This window comes from Leptonychotes weddellii, chromosome 1 (assembly GCF_054177405.1).
Source record: "Leptonychotes weddellii isolate Sample4059 chromosome 1, ASM5417740v2, whole genome shotgun sequence".
In the NCBI taxonomy this organism is placed as follows: Eukaryota; Metazoa; Chordata; class Mammalia; order Carnivora; family Phocidae; genus Leptonychotes; species Leptonychotes weddellii.
The window spans coordinates 130,778,406-130,800,702 of record NC_138369.1 but is presented as its reverse complement, the minus strand read 5'-3'; the positions used below and the strand labels follow the sequence as shown (position 1 = coordinate 130,800,702).

The 22,297-nt window shown below is 45.1% G+C and overlaps 1 protein-coding gene across 1 annotated transcript in view; it reads left to right on the top strand.

Moving 5' to 3' along the window:
• The first annotated feature begins 272 nt into the window (after positions 1-272).
• Positions 273-22,297, top strand: part of KALRN (kalirin RhoGEF kinase) — a 535,107-nt gene continuing 513,082 nt past the window's right edge. Inside the window, exon 1 of the mRNA XM_081815029.1 lies at positions 273-2,071. Within this exon, the coding sequence (XP_081671155.1) occupies positions 2,005-2,071 (67 nt within the window). The 5' untranslated portion in view covers positions 273-2,004. The remainder of the gene's footprint in view (positions 2,072-22,297) is intronic.

Below are 22,297 nucleotides of genomic sequence, written 5' to 3'. Positions count from 1 at the left end.
GAGCCCGATGCGGGACTCGATCCAGGGACTCCAGGATCATGACCTGAGCCGAAAGCAGTCGCTTAACGACTGAGCCACCCAGGCGCCCTATTTTTAATTTTTTGAGAAAACTCTACACTGTTTTCTGCAGTGGCTTTACCAGTTTACATTCCCACCAATAGTGCATGAGGGCAAGAGACATTTTTTTTTTTTTAAGATTTTTTTTTTTTTTTTTTTGAGAGAGAGAGAGAATGAGAGACAGAGAGCACGAGAGGGAGGAGGGTCAGAGGGAGAAGCAGACGCCCTGCCGAGCAGGGAGCCCGATGCGGGGCTCGATCCCAGGACTCTGGGATCATGACCCGAGCCGAAGGCAGACGCTTAACGACTGAGCCACCCAGGCGCCCGCTGCTGGGTAGTTTTTAGGCTCCGAGAACAAAGTTGTCCCAGACCTAGCATCCCCTTGGGTTTCACTTTTGTGAGCAGGACTCCCAGTCACCAGGGGTGCAGCCTCACCATGTGGGTGGCCAGTCCACTGTAAAATGGGCTCCTAGCAGGGCAGGCATGGAAGGGCCCTGTCATCTTCCTACAGGCCTTAGGAAGTGCCCAGGGACTGAGGCACCACAATGCATTCCTCTCCTTGCCATTAGAATGAAATCGTGTGTAAGGAGGGCACGTGATGTGATGAGCACTGGGTGTTATACGCAACTGATGAATTATTGAACTCTACATCTGAAGCTAATGATGTTCTATATGTTGGCTAATTGAATTTAAATAAAAAACAAAACAAAAGAATGAAATTGTGTGGCATTCCCAGACTCACTTGCCTGTTCATTCGTTCAGTTAGTAAATACTCGAGCACTTGCAAAGTTTAAGATGCTATACGAAGTACATTGGGGAATACAACGCCGGTTACAAAGCACTTCCTATCTTCATGGATTTTATGATCGAATACGGGAGCAGAGTCTTATACAAGGAGAAACTGAAATGGAACATAAAGGGGAAGACCAGGGACGGCAGCCCGATTTGTGGCATCGAACTAGACATTGGGAAAATCAGAGGAAGCCGTGCTATTGGCAGGAAGAGCGGGAGTAAGGGCAGGGAGGTGGGAAACCATGGGATGTATGGACATGTGGAAACAGAGAAGCCAACGAGAAGGAGGGGGGCTGGCAGGGAAGGGGGACAAACACTTGAGCACCGCTCTCCACTGAGTGCTCTACCAGAAATGGTGCATTCTTCCTTTCCTGAGAACTTCACAGTACCTCTGTGGGGCAGATGCTCTTCCCTCTGGTTTACAAGGAGGAAGCTGGGGCTTCGGGAGTTGAAGAAACTTGGTTGAGGCCAGGCAACTGTTAAGTGGTAGCAGGATTTGAACCCATGACTGTGTGACTCCAGAGCCTTTGCTATCTCCCCTCTAACAAAGGATCCACGAGTGGACGTAGGGAGAAAGGCTTTGTGGCCTTTTTCTGCTCCCGTGGGCCTAGCATTCTTGGCCAGGAGTGTCTGTGGTCCCTGTGGAGTGAGGCAGTGAGGCTCTGGGTTTTCTGGGCTGGTCTTAGAGTCTTGGATGGCTGAGCTCCTGACTTCCTACTTGAGTCCCATTAGGGGAGTCCCTGACCTCTGGTATGGGAGGCAGGGGAAGCCAGGATGGTGGGAGATTCTGGAACGAAATTCAAGACATGGCCCAGAGTGTGGATTTTCATTCCCAAGTCCACCTCTAACCTTGCCTCTTTGTGACCGCCCTCCCTGGCTCCCCTCCCCCTGCATCTCTGACCTCTCCTTGGGCCCCTGCAGGCTAGGTCTGCACAAGGCGGCGGTGTTCTGCACTTGTTCCTTTGTTGCTGTGAAACGGCTCCAGCACAGTCAGCCTCTGTGTGGGAGGACGGGTGGCTGTCTTCGCAGGCAGGCATTTGCTCAGAGCAGGCTGCGCGTGAGCCCAGCGTCAAGTAACTCCGGCCTCCTCGACTCGGAGGTGGTGGGATGAGGCTCTGCTGAGGGACTGGCTGTGAAGGATGACTTCAGGGTGGGATGACGGACCGCTTCTGGGACCAGTGGTATCTCTGGTATCTCCGCTTGCTCCGGCTGTTGGATCGAGGTATTCCTGAGTGAGTGTGTGTGTGTGCATGCGCGCGTGCGTGTGAAAGAGAGCGAGAGACAGGCAGAAACATGCACATGGAAAGACATAGAGCGCAGGCAGTGGGGAGCAAGAAGAGAAAGAACAGGGAATGAAACAGGCGAGTAGCCAGCCTGTGGAAAGTAAAGAAAGGCTGTTTTTCTTGCGGCATTTGTGACCCAGCTGGGAACTGGGAGCACAGGGCCATTTGGGGAGCATCTGTATATCAGGATCTCATTTCTTGCTGTTTTTTTTTTTTCTTTTAATCAAGATCTCTGTACTGTAGTCAAAGATGAGTTAAGCCCTGTGTTGCAGGGCTTTTGATAGAACACTCCGAGAAGCAGTGTAGCAAGGAGAATGGTCCCTGCAGCAAGAAGCTGGGGGCAAGCAGATGTAGGACCCAAATCTCAGCTCTGCCACTCACCAGCTCCGTGACCTTAGGCTGATTTATGTGACTTTTCTGAGCTTGTTTCCCCATCTGTAAAATGGGCTTGGTAAGACCTATTTGCTAGGGTTGTTGTGGAATTATTATTTAATTTATACCTGTAAAGTACATAATGTCTGGTACATAATACGTGCTTTGTAAGTGTTCATTTCCTCTTTACACACCTCTCAGCATCATGGAGCTATATAGCACCTGTTCTGAGGACAGCTCCCTTTGTGGATTATCTGTAGATACAGCTGGTTCAGAATTTGCAGTTTGTAGAAAGAAAAGGGAAAGTCAGTTTTATTCCTCAGATTAATCTGACCTTAATACATTTCGCCCTCACATATTCATGTGATTTAAATCTCCTGATAATGTGATGCAAATCCAGATAGTCTGTTTTAAGGAAAAGCCACTGTTAACTTGGTTGAGTAATTGATTTTTAAAAATGTGGAGTGCTATTTTTAAAAGCTTTGGCTCCTTTAAGAGGTTTTGGCAAGAATGAGCTCAAACCCCTGATGGAAAAGATGGTCCTGGGGACACCCTGCTATATACCCCAAGGTGGATTCCTCTCCAGTGGGAACATTCTTAGGTATGCCGAGAGGTCAGTACCAGGTAGAAGCAGAAAGCTGCACAGAGCAGGTGAACCAGGGCTCTTATCGGGGAGAAATCAAAGATGGAGGAAACCAAACCAGCACATTCGAAAAGTGGTCTCTCGCTGGCACTGAAAAACAGGCCAGTGGGGACCCAGACTGGAGATGGAGATGAGAGTGTGAAGAGAGCCAGAACTTCTTACAGGTGGAGATCACAGACTGGACAATGGGGAAGGAGCTCACAAGTGTGAATCCCCCTTATCTGTGTGAACCCAGGGAAGTTACTTAAACTCTCTGTGTCTCCTTTCCTTCACTGTAAAAAAGGATGCTGGTGGTAGCGCTGACTCAGAGGGTTCCTGTAGGGGCTGAGTGAGAAACTACAAGTGAAGTACTTTATCCCAGTGCTTGGCATGAAGAATGTGACCCTTCAATGTTAGTTCCTATTACCAGGATGGTTAACTCTCACTCTCCTGCAGACATCCTGAGAAAGACAAGAACAGGTGGCATGTAATAACCAGAAGCCGAGAAGAGTCTAAATAAGAATTATTAGAGGCTTAGAGACAATTTATACTTACATGAATTAAAACAAAATTCAAACTAACATATGCTAATTATAAGAAGAAATTAGATGTTAGTGTATAAGCTGTGATAATAATAGTTTATTTTTACTTTTTAGAAAATGCTTGAATCCATGAATTGCAAACTTAGATTCGAGTTCTGGCTCCATTACTTTCTAAGTGCCCTTGAATAAATGGTTTACTCTCAAATGGAACCTCAGTTTGTTAATTTGAAAAATGGGAATATTAATACCAATACCTGTATTATAGAAATTTATTGTGTTAATGCATGTAAAAGTGTCAAGCATTCTTAGAAATGTCAGGTTAATAAATTGATGGATTAACCTGTGTCCCTGGATAGCAAAAGTTGGTTGCCAGAATCGTGTCTTTTTCCACAAAAGTTTTGTCATCATGTATGGCTGCAGTTGAAACTTTATGGTCTTTCATAAACAGCATCTCTGGGAGTTTCTTTATCATAGGGCTTTAGACTGACACCTTCTGACTGTGTAGGATATCTTATCTCTAGGCTTTCAGGGGTTGCCCAGTTCTGGTTAGTGGGCATCCTAGTATTGCACATACATACGGGTGCATACCCACATCTGTATTCAAGCAGAATTTTTGGCTGTCGAACACCCCTCTAGAAGCTAATGTTAGCTAGCACTGTACAGACAGTGGCATGCTAGATGAGCTAACTCATGGGAGATGTTCAAGAAATATTTGCTGAATGGATGGACAGATGCATGATGAACCCGTCCTTCTGGGCAGGGAACAAAGTTCTCTTAGGTCTCTCTTTAGCTCCCTTCATCTGTTTTAGGATTTCATGTCATTTCACCCTCACTGTTGTCATGTCTCATGTCATCTCAAACGTAACAGGCCTCAAGAAAGTGAGGAGAGGATAAGAAACGAGAAGAAGTGGGAAATGATGAGTTTAGCCCAGGAAATTGAAATAATCGACAAGCTGTGTGCCGCCTGAGTCATTCTCTTGGCTGTGACTGAGGGATAAATGAATCTGTGATTTGACACATCTAGGAAAAGGGAGGAAACAGAACACATCAGGGAGCGGAAATAAGCTTTACTGAGAAATGACGGTGCGTGCTTGGTGATTGCAGACAGACCTTTTGTCTCCCCCATCATTGTTCAGTTAAGGGATTGTTTTCTAGGGCTGGAGTTCGCAATGTGTAAAGATATGTAAGATAAGGAGCTATCAGCTTGCTCAGACATGATTATTTTGATGAGTTATTTTGTTAATAGGCTCTGCTGTTTTTATGGTGTTTCTTACTGGATGTTTGTCACTTCGGCTGTTTGTGCTCTGTGCTTCCAGACAGTGACTGAAAACATGGTTTCTGTGGCGGGGACTGTCCATGGAAAGAAAGGCGCTCGTACGGATAAGAAACAAGAGGAATATAGATGAGAAGTAACATCGATTTTTGTGGTTGTTGAGTTTTGGCATATCCTTGGGGACCCAACACGTGAGGAGGGGGCTTACATTTCTTTGTTTTCAAGGCAGTCATTTTGGAGTGAAGGAGGAAGAGTGAAAAGACTGGTGGCTCCTTCTTCACAGGGCCTTGGGCAGTGTTTACCACTGTACAGAACGTCTGCTGGTTGTCCATGAGATGATTTTAGGTGACTTACATATGTCGCCGGAGGGTCTCTTGCTGCCTGGCACTGTCCAGCAGACGGTCTCTTCTGCCCAGTGTCTGCTTCCATTGTGCTGTCCCCCCCGCCCCCACCCCATGTGACACAGGCCCTCCTTAGCCCCACTTCTCTTTCGGAGAGCCCCTCACTTACGCCAGCCCTGCTTGGGTCTCATGCTCTGCCCTGCCTTCATCTCTGGCGCCAGGTGTCTGTCCCACCCAGCCTCCCTGCTTCCTCAGCCCCTCTCCCTCCCTAGGGCTCCTTTAAGGGCACGGCCTCATACCACTTGCTGCCTGTGACCCCGTTCTCTGGCATTCTTCTGCTAGCCTCCAACCCATCACCAGTCTTCCCGCTCTCCTCTCCCCACGCCTGTGCTGACTTTGCCCCGTATCCTGGGTCTTCTGCCTCTCCCTGCCACCTGCCTTGAGTGCTTTTCCCTCTCAGGAGCCCCCGTCTTGTCTTCTTTTGCCCTTGCCTTTTTATGTCAGCTTGCCTCTACCCTCAGTCCACTAGTTTCTTTTGAAAATAAATGTAAGTAAAATGGAGTTGATTTAAAATACTCTCGAGGAAATAACTGTAGGGGATATATGGATATGGCGAAATGGTGTCAGAAGTACATAAATGAGGGTGCCTGGGTGGCTCAGTTGGTTAAGCGACTGCCTTCGGCTCAGGTCATGATCCTGGAGTCCCAGGATCGAGTCCCACATCGGGCTCCCTGTTCGGCAGGGAGTCTGCTTCTCCCTCTGACCCTCTCATGCTCTATCTCATTCTCTGTCTCAAATAAATAAATAAAATCTTTAAAAAAAAAAAAAAAAGAAGTACATAAATGACTGATGTGTGGAAAACTTAAGAAGTGATATGTAGACTTTACAATATAGGCTTTAGATGGCTAATTTCTTCTCGGTGCTTTGTCCATATTCCTGTAGCTACCACACAGTGCTTTGGATTCTGGGCCAGAAACCGACTGGTTCTTACTGCTGCATGTACATTAGAATCACCCGGGCGCTCTTAGAAAGTGCAGTGTCCAGTTCCTCCCTGCCCACCCCCCCTCCCCAAGCCAATTAAGTTAGAATCGCTGGAAAGGGGGCTGGATATTGGCATTTTTAAGGGCTCTGCAGCTGATTCTGATGGAGCCGGGCTTGAGGACTGCTCATTGCCGTCCTGTAATACGGATGCCAGAGAGTAAAGGCAAAAATGACTCTTTAGCAAAATAACAAAATAAATGAGAAAATTAGTCACTATATGAGAATAATAAACCTAAGAGTAAACATAGGAACGCACTAAGGGGTAAAATTTAAAAGAACACAATCTTTTGGGTATAATTCATGCAACTTTCTTTAGAGACTTCACTGCAACCATTTTCTATCGCTACCTAGCTAAACCTTGACTTTCCTTCATATTTCTAGGAACAAACTTCACTTGTGTACAAGGATGTTGTCTGGCCCCAGCTTGTTTGGGGCTTTGGCGCTCTGTTCTGACTGCCTAGGGCTTGGGAGATTGGGATGACAGTTTGTCACTGCAGATGTCAAGCACCTTTCATTGCTTATTAGTATAGCTCCCAACAGCTGGGCATTGCCTGTATTCAGCTAGAATTTAAGAAGGAAATTCCCTTTCTCCTTCCGGATAGATGGGCAGTGAGGAGAGTAACTTTTCTAAAGCCTTCAGTGTTCAGCCAGGAATCTACTTCTGTTTCTTACCAAAGTCCCCCTCTCCCTGTGCAGCTATTCTCTCTTGCCTCAACCTTCACAGCTTCTAAATGTCCTAATCCAGGGATTGACTCTGCCGGGTGCAGTACAGGGTCAAGAGGCACTTGGCCCTCATGGCTGTGGCTCTCAGGCATCCTGACCTTTGATCTCGTCCTTCCCATGCCTATAGCTCTCTTCCTGGCCCTTGGTCTCCCATCACTGATAGATGCCTTGTCTGTGGTCTGCTTGCTGCTCAGTAATCTGCCCAGCTCTGGTCCCTGACTGTGTCAGACTTGGTGACTCTACTTAGTCCATTTGCTTGTGGCCAGTCCCAACTGTCATGGACTCTGGGACACCCACTTTGCTTTGGCTTGTCCTGCTCTTGTTAACTATTGCCTATGTGTGCCCGGCTTGACGTGTGGCTGCTTTGTGCCAACCTTTATGAGTTATCCTTTCCCTCCTATGATCTGTGGGAAAAAGAAAAGCACACAGCATGTGTATGAAAAGTGTTGGATGGCTCTCCTGCACTGGGGATTTTCTAATTAGAGGAGTTTAGGTTGTAATCACCTTCCCGTTTGAGCAGAATATTCATATAATATGTAAAGAAGTTACTTTAACTTAGCTTTTTTTTTTTTTTTAAGATTGTAGTTATTTATTTGAGAGAGAGAGAGCACAGAGGGAGAATGAGAGGGAGAAGCAGACTCCCCACTGAGCAAGGAGCCTGATGCAGGACTCAATCCCAGGACCCCAGGATCATTACCTGAGCCGAAGGCAGACACTTAACCGACTGAGCCACACAGGCACCCCTTAACTTAGCTTTTTAAGTTGCAAATAGATATCTCTAATAGTTATTTGATTGACTTTTGGCACAAGGCTACTTTTTCAAAGGGACCAAGTCTCTTGTCCAGTAAAGAGTTTGAACACAGCACCTCTTGAAACACCATCCCAGACAAATCCCTGTTGCTCCAGAATCCACAAGAAATGCCCCAAGTCTCTTCTTATAGTTAATCCACACCCTTCCCCTTCTAAACCTTGCAACCCCTATGTCCTCCAGAAGGAGCTCCCCAAATTTGTCATGCCTGGTTCTGTTTGGAGGCAGGTGGGCACTATTCCATGACTCACAGTGTGCTTCTGTGGGTAGTAACAAGACACGTCTCATGTGGTGGTTGCGAGCACCGAAGGAGTTAGTATGTGAGGCATTGCCTGGCTGGAAGAAGTGCTTGGCAGGTACATCTTTTCCTCCCAGATTTCTGCTGCCTTTAGGAGTTTAGTTACTTCTGGGGGGGGGGGGTGGCGGTCCTTTCCCTCCACTGAGAGTGGAGCTCCTCTGAGTTTAGGTCCTTGTCCCACCATCCCGTTATATTCTCACCCAGACACCTAGTTCAAGGTGGTTTCCAATAAATCACTTTGGCTAACAGAGTATCTGAACTCTCCAGAGAACAAAGGAAAGGTCCTGATTATCATGTCACTGTTAAGGAGGAAAAAAGAGAACTGTAATGATTTGACAATAATATCTTATTCCTGTTGGTCCTCATGATGTCTCTTTGAGGTAGATTACTTCAGTCCCCGTTTCAAAGATGGGGAACAAACTTATAGAGGTTAGTACTTGGCTAAAGTCTCAGAGCTGTTAAGGGAAGAGTCAAGATCCAGGACAACTGACTCCCATCTGGATTGAGTTCTTTCTATATCTGTTATGGTACAGGCAGGGAGATACCCCCTTTTCTCTTTCTCCAGCACACGTGTTAAACTGGGGTTTCTGTCCACCTCCCATCAGCACAGACCGAGCATACTGCTGGGATGTCTTGTCTGTGGTGCGAGATCACTAGACAAGATATATCTAGGCCACGTCCTGGGGGATGGACACCGATAGCTGTTCTGTGACGTCCAGGTGTGGTGTTTCCATCCAGTGGGGTGGAGGTTACCGTGATGTGAGAACAGGAAAGCAGCACTTCTCTGGGTGTGGTGTGGCTTCCCAGGCCCCGTTCTACTCTTGTGGCATATTCAGCGATTGCTGAGAGCCGAGGGCTGATGGGGCAGCTGTGTCCCTGGATGGTCAGCGAGCCAACTGGTCTCTCAGTGTAAGTGATGAATTCCCCTTCACCTTGCAGATGGAGGCAGCTTGTTATTAAAGAATCGGTCAAAGCAGTAAATGTTGTTGGTATCACTACTGGCACAGCACCGATCGTATCTACTAAGGGCCTAGGCGTAGCGGGGAATATTTGGGGGTAGGAAGTAGGCTTCCCGCCCTTAGAGAGCTTGCAATTCAAACTCCTGAACGACCGAGATCTATCAGTAGCCCCTGTGAGTCTCTGTTGGCCCCTCTGGGAACTGATGGATTACTTATAAGGTGGATTCCTTCTAGCCGTAAGGTTCCATGGTTCTATGTGGACAATACTTGCAATACCTGTCAAATAATATACCTGGAATACCTATAATATAGCTACATGGTGCTGCAAGGTATTATTTCATGTTGAATTGCTAAAAGAGTGCTATACATTCGTAAGAGGGAGACATAATTAGTCTGAATGAAAGAAGAAATGTTTGCTCATTCAACAAGCATCTTCTGCGGGCTTACTATACGCTATGCCCTGTTCAGGCTCTGGGAATACATTGCTGAAGAAGATGGTATTCTTGTGTTCACGAAACTTCATAGTCTAGTGGGGAAACAGACAATAACAAATAACACAACAGATACTACAATGGCAGGTAGGATGAGAAGGAAAGAACTGAGTTAAGCTTCAGTTGTCCTTAGTTATGAGGCTGGAAGTCAGAGTATAGACTTTCTGGGGTGTTCGTGTGGTAGGAGTTAAGAGTGGAGAGATAGTGAAGGAAGATTCTTGCTTGCATGTCAAGTTAAAGGCAAATGATGGCAGGGTAGCAGCATTTAATTTAAAAATGTGTTGACCGATTTCCACATACCAGGCAGGAGGGAATATAGGTGCTGGGAATATAGCACCAGCACCAGGTACTAAAAATATGAAGAAGGGTAATGTGGTATAACCTAATGCTAGTTCCTTCATGCAACTGAAATATGGCTATGTTTCTAGAGAGCAGTTAGGGTGGCAGATGCATGGTTTTGAGTTATCGGCCTAAAAGTGATAGTGAATTGATAGTAGCTCAGGGAAGACAGTATGGGGGGGAGGGGCGGAGTGTGAGTAGTGTAGACTGATCTTGGAAAGTGTAGACATGGGGAGACAGGATCAAAGCCATGAGAGTATTCCTGAGGGTAGGAGGAGAGCCAGGATACAATAAATTCATGAGAGTAGAGGAGAAGGGACAGTTAGGGATCCAGGTGGGGCAACATTGAAGGCTTTGGTGACAGAAGGCTTTGGTGACTACTCACAGCTTTGTTTCAGCAGCCTTGGTGAGGAGAAAACCAGATTGCAGTGGGAGGAGATGGTAAAGATGAGGCAGCAGCCAGCACATATTGTTTGTTTGAGAAATATGTCAGAAAATGCAAAGTAAAAATAGAATAGCGGTTGGTGGGACATTAGGGTCAAATGATGGTTTTGTTAAGGAAGGGAGGCCTAAATGTATTTGAGGATGGGATGGGGCCAATGACAGGGAGAAGTTTGAAAGTGATGTAAAGAAATGGATTTATTAATCCATTCAATAAATATTCATTGAGTGCCAACAGTGTTTCGGGTCCTGTGCTATTTGCTGGGGATACAGCATGAATAAGGCATGAAGTCTTCATGAAGTTTACATTCTAGTGGGTGAGGCAGATAATACACAAGTCCAGCAACAGTTGAATTTATAATAAGAGCTTGTGATAAGTGCTGTAAAGTGCAGCAGTGACCTGGGGGAGGTAGGGATGGGTTGAAGGAAGAGTACAGATGGAAGTGGTAGACCGGAGGAGGGGAATGCTTCCTCTGTTGGAAGGAAGGTGGAGGGAGGTGCTTAGAAAGCTATTTTTAAGTAGAAAGAAGAAGACCAAGAAAAAAAAAAAAGGAAATGCACTTCAGGTGGCCTTGATATTCTTAGCAGAAGAGTAGGCTGGGACTGGAGAAGTGGGCTAGTTCAAGACCTCGGATAGGTCCTCACCTGCTTCATTCAAGTCTCCAACAACCCTGTGATGTAGGTGGTGTTATTTTCATTGTATAGATGAGATAACTGAGGGGACTCAGAGAGAGCCTATAACTAGAAAGTACAGGGGTGAGGTGGCAGGGAAGTCGATCACTTGTATACTCTGCCATTGAACGGCTCAGAGGGGATGGTAAATGAGTGGAGAACCATAAACCTGCCAGTGAAATCGAGAGATCAGTCCCTCCTCCCTCCTCTTACACAAAACCTTATGCTGGGCCCTGTGGGAAACTCTTGGAGAGGAGATGACACCTGTGCATGGAATGCATTAAAGACATAAAGACATAAACCATCAGCACGTACTTTCTATTAAGCACACTGTCCTTGTGAGTGTTTGGATTTTTAAGGATTTGGGTAGAGCAAGGGAAAAGGGCATTCCGGGTGAGAGAAAATGCAGTGCAAACACTCTGGTGATTCAGAGGAAAGGTGTAATCAGAGAAGGCTGGAGCTTTATCAGATAAAAAGTGAATTTACTGGTTCAAGAGATGGTATTGGGCCAAACAAGATCAGTGGTAAGTAAGAAGAGGTTTTTGTTTCTCATTCTCTTTACCTCCATAACTGTACCCTCAGCAAAAGAAGAGACAGACTTGGAAGAGACCTCTCATTTAAGAGATGAGGAAACTGAGCCCAAAGAGAGGATTTCAGTTCCTGGGGCCATGCACTTAGTTATGGTTGAGCCTGCCCATGAAACCAGGAAACAGAAACTCCTACTCAAGGCCTCTTTCCATTCTATTTCCCTGTGGTTTCAACCCAGCCCCACCCCCTTTCACAAGCTCAGTGTCCCTGACAGAGTCGTTGTATGTGAAAGAATGGGCAGGCTGGAGAATTCATGGATTTGAGGGATGTCTAGATTGGATCCAGCTTCTTAAGACTCCAGGCAAAATTTCTAAGAAGCCCCCCAAACAGGCTGTATTTCTTTCTCCATCCTCCCTTGTTATTATCATGAAAAATAGGCTGAGTGGAGTTGGAAGTGGCACCTCCTGGCTCCCCTGGTCTATTGCAGAATTGAGTTCTAAAGAAACCAGTCCAGAGCAAAGGCAGAGGAGTGTCTTCCTTATAAACCCAGGCTAGGAGGAAGAATTGGCACGGGGCTTTTAATCTACATTCATGCCAAATGAAATCTGTTAGATGGGATAATGAGCTCCATATTTTATAGACTATTTTAAGCCTGTCTCAAAATAAAATACAGGACTGGGGTGGAGGAAGGACGTAAGGCTTGGAGACAAAATGCCATGGCTTACTCATCAGTGTTTTCATTTTAATGATCCCAACCCCAGTACAAGTCCCTCAGTGACACTGTAATGGAAACCACATTTTTTTTTTTTTTCTGCTGGAGGTTTCAGGATGAACACAGCCAAATGCTTTGAGGCATAATTAAGGTTATAAACTCTCATCCCCGGTAAAACACAGACCTTTTACCCCCGGGGGCTCAGTTAGAGGCAGTGTGGTTGGAAAGCAGTTCAAATTATAGAGACATTTCTTTTGCCAATCTCTAGCCCACCACACCTTCTTTTCTGGGCCTTCCCTCACTGTTCCTCCTCCCTCCTCTTCCCCTTAACCACTGCCTCATCCCTGGGAAGGAATAAACCAACACATAAATAAATAAGGACCCTGGTATTGACTCCTTCCCTGCCACGGGGAGAGACTCTCAGACAGATGCTGCTGCGTCTGCAGGAGGCTAGACAGGGCTGGCAGAGGCAGCACATGTGTAGCAGGAAGGCAGCCCAGGGAGCCTGCCAGTAGATGTGGGGTTCCTGGGAGGGGGAGGGTGCATGTGTCATCAATAGGAATGGGAGGAGGTGGGGAATGTTCTACACATTACAGGCTGGCAAATCCACCTCATAGGAAGGTCTTGAGGACCTAAGAGAACAAGGTGGTCCCTCCTCTTGTGTTTAGACATGATGGGTTAAGAGCTCTCTCAACTTACATCTCCTTTGCCTTCACCAACTTTCTGAATCTGCAGAGAGCAAAGTTAGGAAACATGGCCTGGCCAACTCGATTACATGGGCTTATTTTCCCCCTTTCTTAACCACATCTTGAACACCTGGAATATATAAGATAGTGGGAACCCTTAGTGCATGTATATAAACTCTTTCTCTGGCCAATTGCAGTCCAATTTTATTCACATTGCGAAGGATCTAGTTAGCATAAGGAACAAGTGAAGGACTAGAATATTCCCCACTCCCACCCTCAGCTGCCTTGATCCCATAATCTGCCCCTGAGGTTAGTGATTCTACGATAGACCGTGATGAGACCCAGCTAGGCACTCTGGCTCCTTAGAGATCATATCACTGCTTCATTTTTCTTCTCACTAACCCCATCACCAAAGGGCAAATAGTCATGTCCATAATATTACCTTCAGGAAGATGCTATTAATGAGTGCATTGTCAATTCATGTCTAACAAGTATAAATACCTCTTTCAGCCTTACCTTCCTCATCTGAAGAATTAAGGTAATATATGTCTGTGGTAGTCATAACTATTCACTAGTATTTCCAGTTCTTCACCTTATGAGCACACAGTAAGATTGTACTTCCCCACACTTTTGGCCATGTGTTTCACTTCCAAATGGAAGTTTTAAAAGCCATAATACTATTTACTTCATCTGCCCACTGTTTCACTGACTACAGAAGCTATTTTGGAATAAAGTCTCTATCAGCCTGGGACCCTGAATGACTGGGAGCATAGCCCTCTGTTGAAACATGTTGAACATGTAGTGTAAACAAGAAATAATCATCTTTCTGTTAAACTACTGAGATTTTGAGGTGGTTTGTGTCCATAGTCTACCATGCTTGTATTGACTGATATATACCACCTTGTAAGACTTTGTGAGGAATTACACAGAACAGAAATCTATATGCAATGCATGCCACATGGTTGGCATTCAGTATATGGTGGATAAATGGTGGATACTTTATTATCACTACGAATATCATTTAAGATGCTTTTGGCTTCAGGTAGCTTAACTGAAATTCAAAATAGCTTAAACAGTGAGTAGTTCACCTGCTTCTCTCTTCCTACTTCTTTTCCTGCTTCTCTTAACAAGAAGTTCAGAAGGTGGGCTGTTAAATCAGAGGCTCAGTATCATCACCAGATTCTTATTTAGCCATCTTGGGTTCATTAGATTTCTTACAACTATAGATTGTTGCATTTCATCACTTTTGGGAAAATTCTCAGTCATTATCTCTGTTCTTTTTCTTTTCTCCTTTTGGGATACCAATTGATGGAAATTTCTTGAATTTGAATCAATTTTGAAATTGACTGAAGTTGAAATTTCTCACCGTATCTTCTATATTTCTTATTGTTACTTCTATATTTTTCATATTTAGCTCACCTTGGTGCATCCTAGTCTCCTCTAATTTATCTTCCAATTTATTAATTCTCTAACCAGCTAAGTCTAATCTGCAATTAAATTTGTTCATTGACTTCTTAATTTCAAGTATTGTATTTTTCAGTGCTAGAATCCCTATTTAATTCTTTTTCAAATCACTTTTTTTTCAAGTTTTCTTTAAAATTTAAAGTTTGTCTTTTGTTTCTCTGAACGTTGTAAGTATATTTGCTTTATGGTCTCTAGTTGGATAATTCCAGTATCTGGAGTCTTTGTGGGTCTTTTTCTATGGTCTGCTGTTTCTGATGGTTCTTGCTCATGGTGTCTTTTTTCTTTGTGCATTCTTTGATTGTTCCCTGGTCATTATTTTTGAAAAATATTTTATGATAATAATTTGAAGCCTAGAATGGTAACTTTCTCCTACAATGATCATTTTTGTTTTGCCAGACACCTAGAGATACAACCAGTCCAATTCTACCTTAGTCCGATGCTTGAATGCTTGGGGATCCTCAGATTATATGTAGCTGTGTTTCAAGTTTCCATGAGAGCTGGTTTATTTCTTCATTGCCTTTACCTTAAGGATGAAGCCCTCTCTCTGGGAGGAAGCCCAGCTTAGAGTGGAATATTTTTTATCAGAGTCCCTTCCTTGAGAAAGCCCAGAATTTTGATTTTTCTCCCCTTTCCCATCCTGGCTGTCAAAAGCATAGCTAGTTTTACCACAATTTCTTGCAGATTGGCTGATGTTCTGAGGGCAAATGCTGCTTTGTGTTTTGGACCTACCTCTTTGGATTCTCCTCTTCTCCTAGGTTTTGGCCTAGTAATTCTTTGTTATTTTCTTAGCTCTTTAATGCTCTTAGGAAGATTGAGGGAAAAAAAAACCCACGATTGTTTTTAGTGGGAGGGTTGGTCCTAATTTCTCAGCCTACCATTACAAGAATGGAGATCCCAAGACCCCAATTCTTTGCATTCTTTCATTCCTTATAGTCCCAAGATGGCTGCCATAGTGCCACATGTCACATGGAGAAATGACAACTGAAAAAGCCTGGTTTTAATGCATGTATTCACGTAGGTCTTTTTTTTTTTTTTTAAGATTTTATTTATTCACTTGAGAGAGAGGGAGAGCACAGAAGGAGAGTGAGAGGGAGAAGCAGACTCCCTTTTGAACAGAGAGCCCGACATGGGGCTCGATCCCAGGACCCTGAGATCACGACCTGAGCCGAAGGCATATGCCCCCCACTGAACCACCCAGGCACCCATCACATAGGTCTTTTTAAGAGCAAGAAAACCTATCCCAGATGTCCCTTGGGAGACTTTTTCTCATGTGTCAAAGGACATAATTATACCACCAATTCCTAAACAAGTCACTAGAAAGGGGATATAATTTTCATGATTGGTATAACATAATAACATTTACCCTGTGGGGCTGGGAGGGTCTCTACTTCTCCTAAGGAACATGGTTGCTGATTCCTAAACAAAATCTAGGTTCTATAAGCAAGGAAGAAAGGGGTAAATTGCTCCTGGGCAGGCAATCAGCTGTATCAGTCACACTCTGCTAGAGTTAAGGATTAAGACATGTAGACATATTTCTTGCCTTAGTTAGGGGACCTACATGCTCTGAATGAGGCAGAAAAACATAGAGCCAAACCCTAACGGAAAGGATTCTGAAGTACTTAGGGCATGTCCCTTGAAAACACATTTTGTAACTTAAAAAAAAAAATTGAGATGGCCTGTGATCAAAATGTTAAAAACTTATTTAATCAAAAATATTAAAAAACAAAATTCTATTGTAGAACAAAGGGCCTTACTGGAAATTTATTCATAATATTTAATCACACTATAAATTACTTCTATAAGTGTATATTGCATAAAAACTAATATATCTGATGGAGTCATATTGCTCCCCTGGGTGAGCTGGGTTCTTGCAAGTATTCCTGGCAGAAGAAGGATCATATTAAGGTTTAAGGATTCTCACAGACCTTGGGAACACAGGAGCACTTCCCCAGCAGGGCTGGAAGGCTGTCCTTGCTCTAATATACCTGTCCTTGTTACCTAGGAGCAGGTTTGGAGGCACAGAGGTGAGGTATGAGGGGACCAAAGAGAGCCTTTCCTGAGGGCTGGCTTACTCTCTGTCTTGGAAAACCAGGTGGCCTCCACATCCTCTCTTTGGTAAAAAAGGCCCAAGAGGGAGGGATACTTATCCCCCTCCATAGTTTTCACCTGAGAAGAAGAGGTCCAGTTCTTGAACCAATACCTTCTACAGGTTCAGGATCTATCTCCCCTTCCTCTCTTTTCCATATCCCAAGTCTATGGCTTGACCTCATCTTAGGAGTTCCCCTCATCAGTCCATCATTTGCCACAGGTTGCTAGCTCTTGGAAGTCCCTCAAAGAAGATACCCAAAGAAAGTGTGCCAAGCAGGTTGAAAGTGTGCATGGAGTGATATTTTTGGTCATGGGCAGATGAGTACAGCTGGGTTTTGGGAGGTGGTTTCATGTGGGGTGAAAATGAGTTGAAAGTACACTCACATGTAGCTTCTGTCCCCTTTTATCACCTCCACACTATCCTTAAACTCTATCAGTTAAAGCTATTGATTTGCATGACCAGGCTCCTTTAAAAACCAAAGAAAAACCTAAAACTTAATAAAGTTGGGAAATATTGAGCACAGTGGTAGGCTTATTTTGCCAATTGACTTACTTTTTAGGCACAGTGTGAAGAATGGTTCAGTGTGATGAAGCTTTGAGATCAAAATGGCTTGGTTTAGCTCACAATTCCACCACTCACTGCTGTGTAATGTTGGGTACCTCTCTAGGCCTCAGTTTCCCCATTTATAAGATGCTGACAATATCAGTATTTATCTCATAGTGTTATTGTATGGATGAAGTGATGTCACACATGTAAAAAGCCCAGTAAATGTTAGCTATTAATTCTTAACCCTTATTGCCTAAAATCTAACTTTTGGATGAGAAGGGGATGGGGGATCAGGAGGGGATCTAAGGCCTGGAGGCCTAGGGGGGCAGGTCTCAAAGGGGTGGGGGGAGACAGAAAGGGTCAGGAGTGCTGAGTACTCGTACTTTGAGAGGAGGCACCTGAGAGTTGGAGGTGAGGGAGGGAACCAAAGACCAACATTCACTTGCCTTGAAGTTTAGCCCAAGGCCTATGGGGGAAACTTCAGCCTCAGGCTGCCCTCTGTACCTTGTGAGTGGGATGTGTTTCCTGCAGGAGCAGAGTCATCCATCAGTAGCTCCTTTTAAGGCCCTGCCTCATCACCTTGAGGCTACCTGCCAGGCAGCTGAGCTGGGCTACTTCTGAGGGGGCAGTCACCCTGCTGCCTCCTGCTGGCTCCGTCCACCAGCTCAAGGTGCTTCCCGCCTCTCTGGAGTTCCTTCTCCATTAAGTAGATTAAGGGCTCGGCTGACCTAGCCCAGAATAATGGACACACTAATTGGCAGTCATTAGAGGGCCTCAGCATTGATAAATCTTCAGGCCCTGGGCAGTATCTGCTGAAATCCATTCTTATTGACCGGTTCAGGAGAGAAGGATCCAAGAGCCAAGGTGAATGCCTGGTCTTGCTGCCGAGGGGGAGGGGCTGAGGCAGCCGGTCCTCAGTGGTGCCAGAAGGGTAGGGTAGGCCCTGGGCAGAAGCACTGAAAGAAGAGGAAGGCAGAGGAAGGGCTTTACTTTTTAAATAGGAAAGATGGTAGGTAGTAGTAGTCTGGGCAGCAGATTGGGCAAGAGATTATGTCAGAGGCAAAGGAACATAGCTTTGTCTACACTGTGGCCACTGTGGCCGCTGGACCTGTCCTGGCCATTTCATCAGAGTCAAGCAGTCTGTTGGTCCTGTTGATATGACGGCTTTGAATGGGCATGCTCTCTTTCCCAGATGTTCATCTCCAGCCACCCCTGAGCCCATGGCATGGCATCTGAGCCCTCAGGAGAGGAGCGCTGTGCAGAAGTTGAAGGAGCTGTTCTCCTGAGGACTCTGCGTGACATATGGGTACAGAGGATGCCACCTTGCGAACACAGAGTGGGGAAGAAGGGCTTCGCTTCCATCAGGGCTTGACCCTGGAGCAGTGGGGACTCTGGGGAACTCAGGCGGTCTGGCACTCGGAGTGCTGAGGGTCTGAGGGCTCTGGAGCAGCACTCTGGGTCAGATGCTGGTACCCTCAGAGAGGGCACCTTGCGCATCTGCCAGCAGCAGTGGGCGGCCAGAGCAGGAGAAGGACGTGGCAGGTGTGGCCAGCGGAGTGCTCGGTGAGCACAGGGAGATGTGAGCAGGGCTCCTGAACATCATGGGATCAGACTTTCCAGGGGCTGGAATACTACATGAGAAAGGAAATCAGGCCAACAACAGGGTTGCCTCTACTAAGGGGGACTTCTTGTCTGGTGAGGACTAGAAAACTCAAGTTGTAGAAGAAACATCTTGGCATTGAGGTACTCCTTAAATTGGCAAATATTTATTGAATACCTATTCTGCAAAGATACTATTATGATAGTGAACAAGACAGGCAGTCTTCGTCTTCATGGAAATTACAGCAAAGGGAAAGGATTATTTAGTTGGAAAGTGCCGTGGAGCAGAGAAGAGAATTCCAGTTGTAGATCTTAACTTGAAAGACCTTGAAGAATGGGTAGAAGCTGCACTTGTGGAGATGGAGGAGAGCTACAGAGGAAAGGTACAGAGTAGGAGGGTTTGGTGAGTTTGGGAAATGGTCTTTATGTGGAGGTTGTATGTGTATGCTCATTTTGAGCATGTGTGCAGGGTATTTGGGACAATAAGAGAGAAAGCTGGAAAGGTTGGCTGAGTGGGCTTTATGTTCCACACTAGAGTTTTAGGATTTTATTTAGTAGTTTATGGGCAGCTATTGGGAGATTTTTGAGCAAGGAAATTAACTTGATCAATCCTTTCCTGTCCCCGGCTGAGGTCACTTAGTAGCATTGGTGTTGGGCAGGGCTTCAGGCCATGATTGTTTCAATATGTTCTCTTCCTGGCTTTCTCACGGGAGCAGTCGTAATTTTATTTTTACCCACATCTCTGTTTTGGGTGTGCTTCAGATTAGCAGCTCTATGCCTCCAGTTGGAAGAGAGCTTCTGTTCAAAGTGCTGTGTGGGTGGAGTCCTTCCGCCACTGTCCAAGGCCTGCTGCCCCTCCTGGATGTTGACCTTGGCTGTAGAGGGTGTGTCCCTTGATTTAATGGTGTTTGCTTCCCCTACTTTTTCAGCTCCTTCCCCGTGCTTCTGAATGACCCAGGGTTCCTGCAGGGAGGTTGAGCAAGGGGCAGCTTGTTGTTTGGGTGTTAGCTAGGGGCAGCAACTAATAAATGAATGGTCAGTTATTTCTGGAATGTAGGTCTTTGCTTTAGCCAGATTTACTTCCATTTTATCATAAATACAAGCAGCTTCATAAATTTAAATTGGTTTCCAGAAACAGATGCTGGTTCCAGGAATATTTCTCGGTATGGAAGACAGGATTGTCAACAAAGATGGGGATGCATTTTTAAAGATAAGATCTATTTGCCAGGAGATGGTCTACGGAGAAACAAATTTGGTGGTTTAAAACTCTGTGTATCCAGATGAAGGGTATGATGCAGATTTAACTTTCAGTGACTGTGATGTTTTAAAAATATCCCTGTGGTGCTGTTAGCTTAGTTGGCCTGGACACTGTATTCATGAGGGGAAGGCTGTGGCTCAGCTCTCATCCCTCTCTTGGACAGATAACTTCTCTCTGGCCATGGTTAGAGACTGCATCTTCCATTCCAGCTGGTAGTCTCTCTGTAGCTTTTGATTAGTCATGCAAGGGCCAGCAAAAATAGTATAGACAGACAACAAAAATCTAGTCTTTCTACTGGAAAAATAATTCAGAGAAAGTGGCCTGTTGATAATGGTTGTGTTGCAGTTTAGTTTTTGTACTTTGATTATGTACTTCTTATGTGCCAGGAACTGTCCTAGGTGCTTATCTCAAATGTCACAATAGTACTGTCCCTATATTACAGATGAGAAAACTGAGACTCAAAGAAGTTATGTGACTTTCCCAAGTCAATGAGCATGTATAATGGATTCTAACCTAGGTTTTCTTATTCTAAACCTCGTGTTCTTTCCTGTCCTCCATCTGGACACTGGGATGAGAATACCCATACCCTAGATGCCTAGAGGAAGGATCAGATGTTGGACCATTCAGTGACATCTTGGGATCTCCTCTGGCCATGAAAGTATATTTGGCTATGACCATAGGCCTCTTCTTGCTTTGAAGCAGAGTTACCTCTATCCCATTTGACGTCCAAGTTAACATCTGCTCATTGCCAACTGGACCCCTGGAGACTTCTCTCTATCTTCCAGCCCCCAACCCCCTGCTGAATTGAGGAAGTGACAGATGGAAGATCAAGTGGCAGATGGAAGATCAGATTTCAGACATTGCAGGCTTCATTCTGACCTACAATAGCTCGGAGAGAGAGGAGGGGGTACTGGCCAGTGTGTGGACAAGTTGAGCTGCTGCTGCCCTGAGCTGGGGGTCTATACTGGGAATTTCTTTTATGAAAAAGGAAAACAGTGGTGTTTTTTCCTTGAGCATGTGGTAGAGAAAGAATCAGCAAATTATTTGATTACTTAAATAACTAAAACATTAAGCATCATCTCTGGAGAAGGCAGAATTGGTGTGATTTGAAAGGTACTAGGAAAGTGCTTTCTGCCCCAAACTTCTCTTACCTTGGCAGTGCCTTGGCACCCAGAATAGTTCATTCATTCTTTTGGGCTAATAAACCACAGCTAATCCTTTAATGAGTGTGAAAATAATGCACCCTGGTGTTAATTTAAGATTCCTTGGCTCCGGAAGAAGTAGAGGAACAGAGGCTTTGTGTGTGGGGGTGCGAGTGTGGAGTGGGGTGGGTGGTGTCTAGAGTGAATGGATGACTCAGACGTGGTGGGAGTGTTCTGGGACGTCTTCCTGGAGGAGAGAAACACTTAACATGGTGTGATGGTAGAGGATTGTTCCTTCAGGAGCTGTGGATTGGGGCATTCACCAAGTTACTGAACATCAGTTTTTAGTTTCTTTGATAATGGAATTAGCTCTAGTAGTCAAGGTACAAAGCCATTATTAACTTATAAGCTTTTATAATTGCTTTTTGGAAGCCCTTTCTGCTTTGGCATAGTAAATCTTCTTCACAGTGCCAGGGATTTAAAAGTTTTAGAAATGACATTTAATTAATGTAAAAGGTAAAATCTCTTTGGATTTCAAGCTGCCTTGGGAACCTTCTCGCCTCCTCCCAGGTGTCATCCAGGAAGCCTCCCTGAGGGAGCCATGGAGGGAGGCAGAGAAGAGTGCCTTCCCTAGGAGTGACTGCTGCACTTTCTGGACCCAAGCAACATTCCATGGGGCTGCAAGAGACACTTCCATCTGTGGCAGGAGCCAGATTTCTGGGAGGCTGAGTGGTGAGCTCTCAGCTGGGGTCAGGCCAGAGAGACCACATATGGCAGACGGCTCGGCTCTGGCTGCCACTTGATGGGGGCTGCTCTTGGGGCCAAGGGAGTGGGAGTGGCAGAGACTTCTCCCTGTGAAGGACACAGGGGAAGTTCCTCTTCAGATCTAGGGAAGTTTTAGCAAGTGAGTGGGGATTATGCCATCTCTGCGGGAGAGTTTTCTGAGGAGACTGTGAAGATGTGCATAAATATGAACAGTTTAAAGGTGCAACACACACACACAGAAACTCTCTGCCGCTGACACAGGTTCTGGATATTACTAAGAGATTTGTACATCTCTATATAAGATTAATAGAAACACTCACTTAGGCCACATGTAAACAGGTTAGGCAGTGAGGCCTATTTAGTTATGGAGCTCTAATAAAAGTAAACAGATTCCATTTCTTTTATTTTTATAACTATGTCTTAATTTTTTTAAAGATTTTATTTATTTATTAGA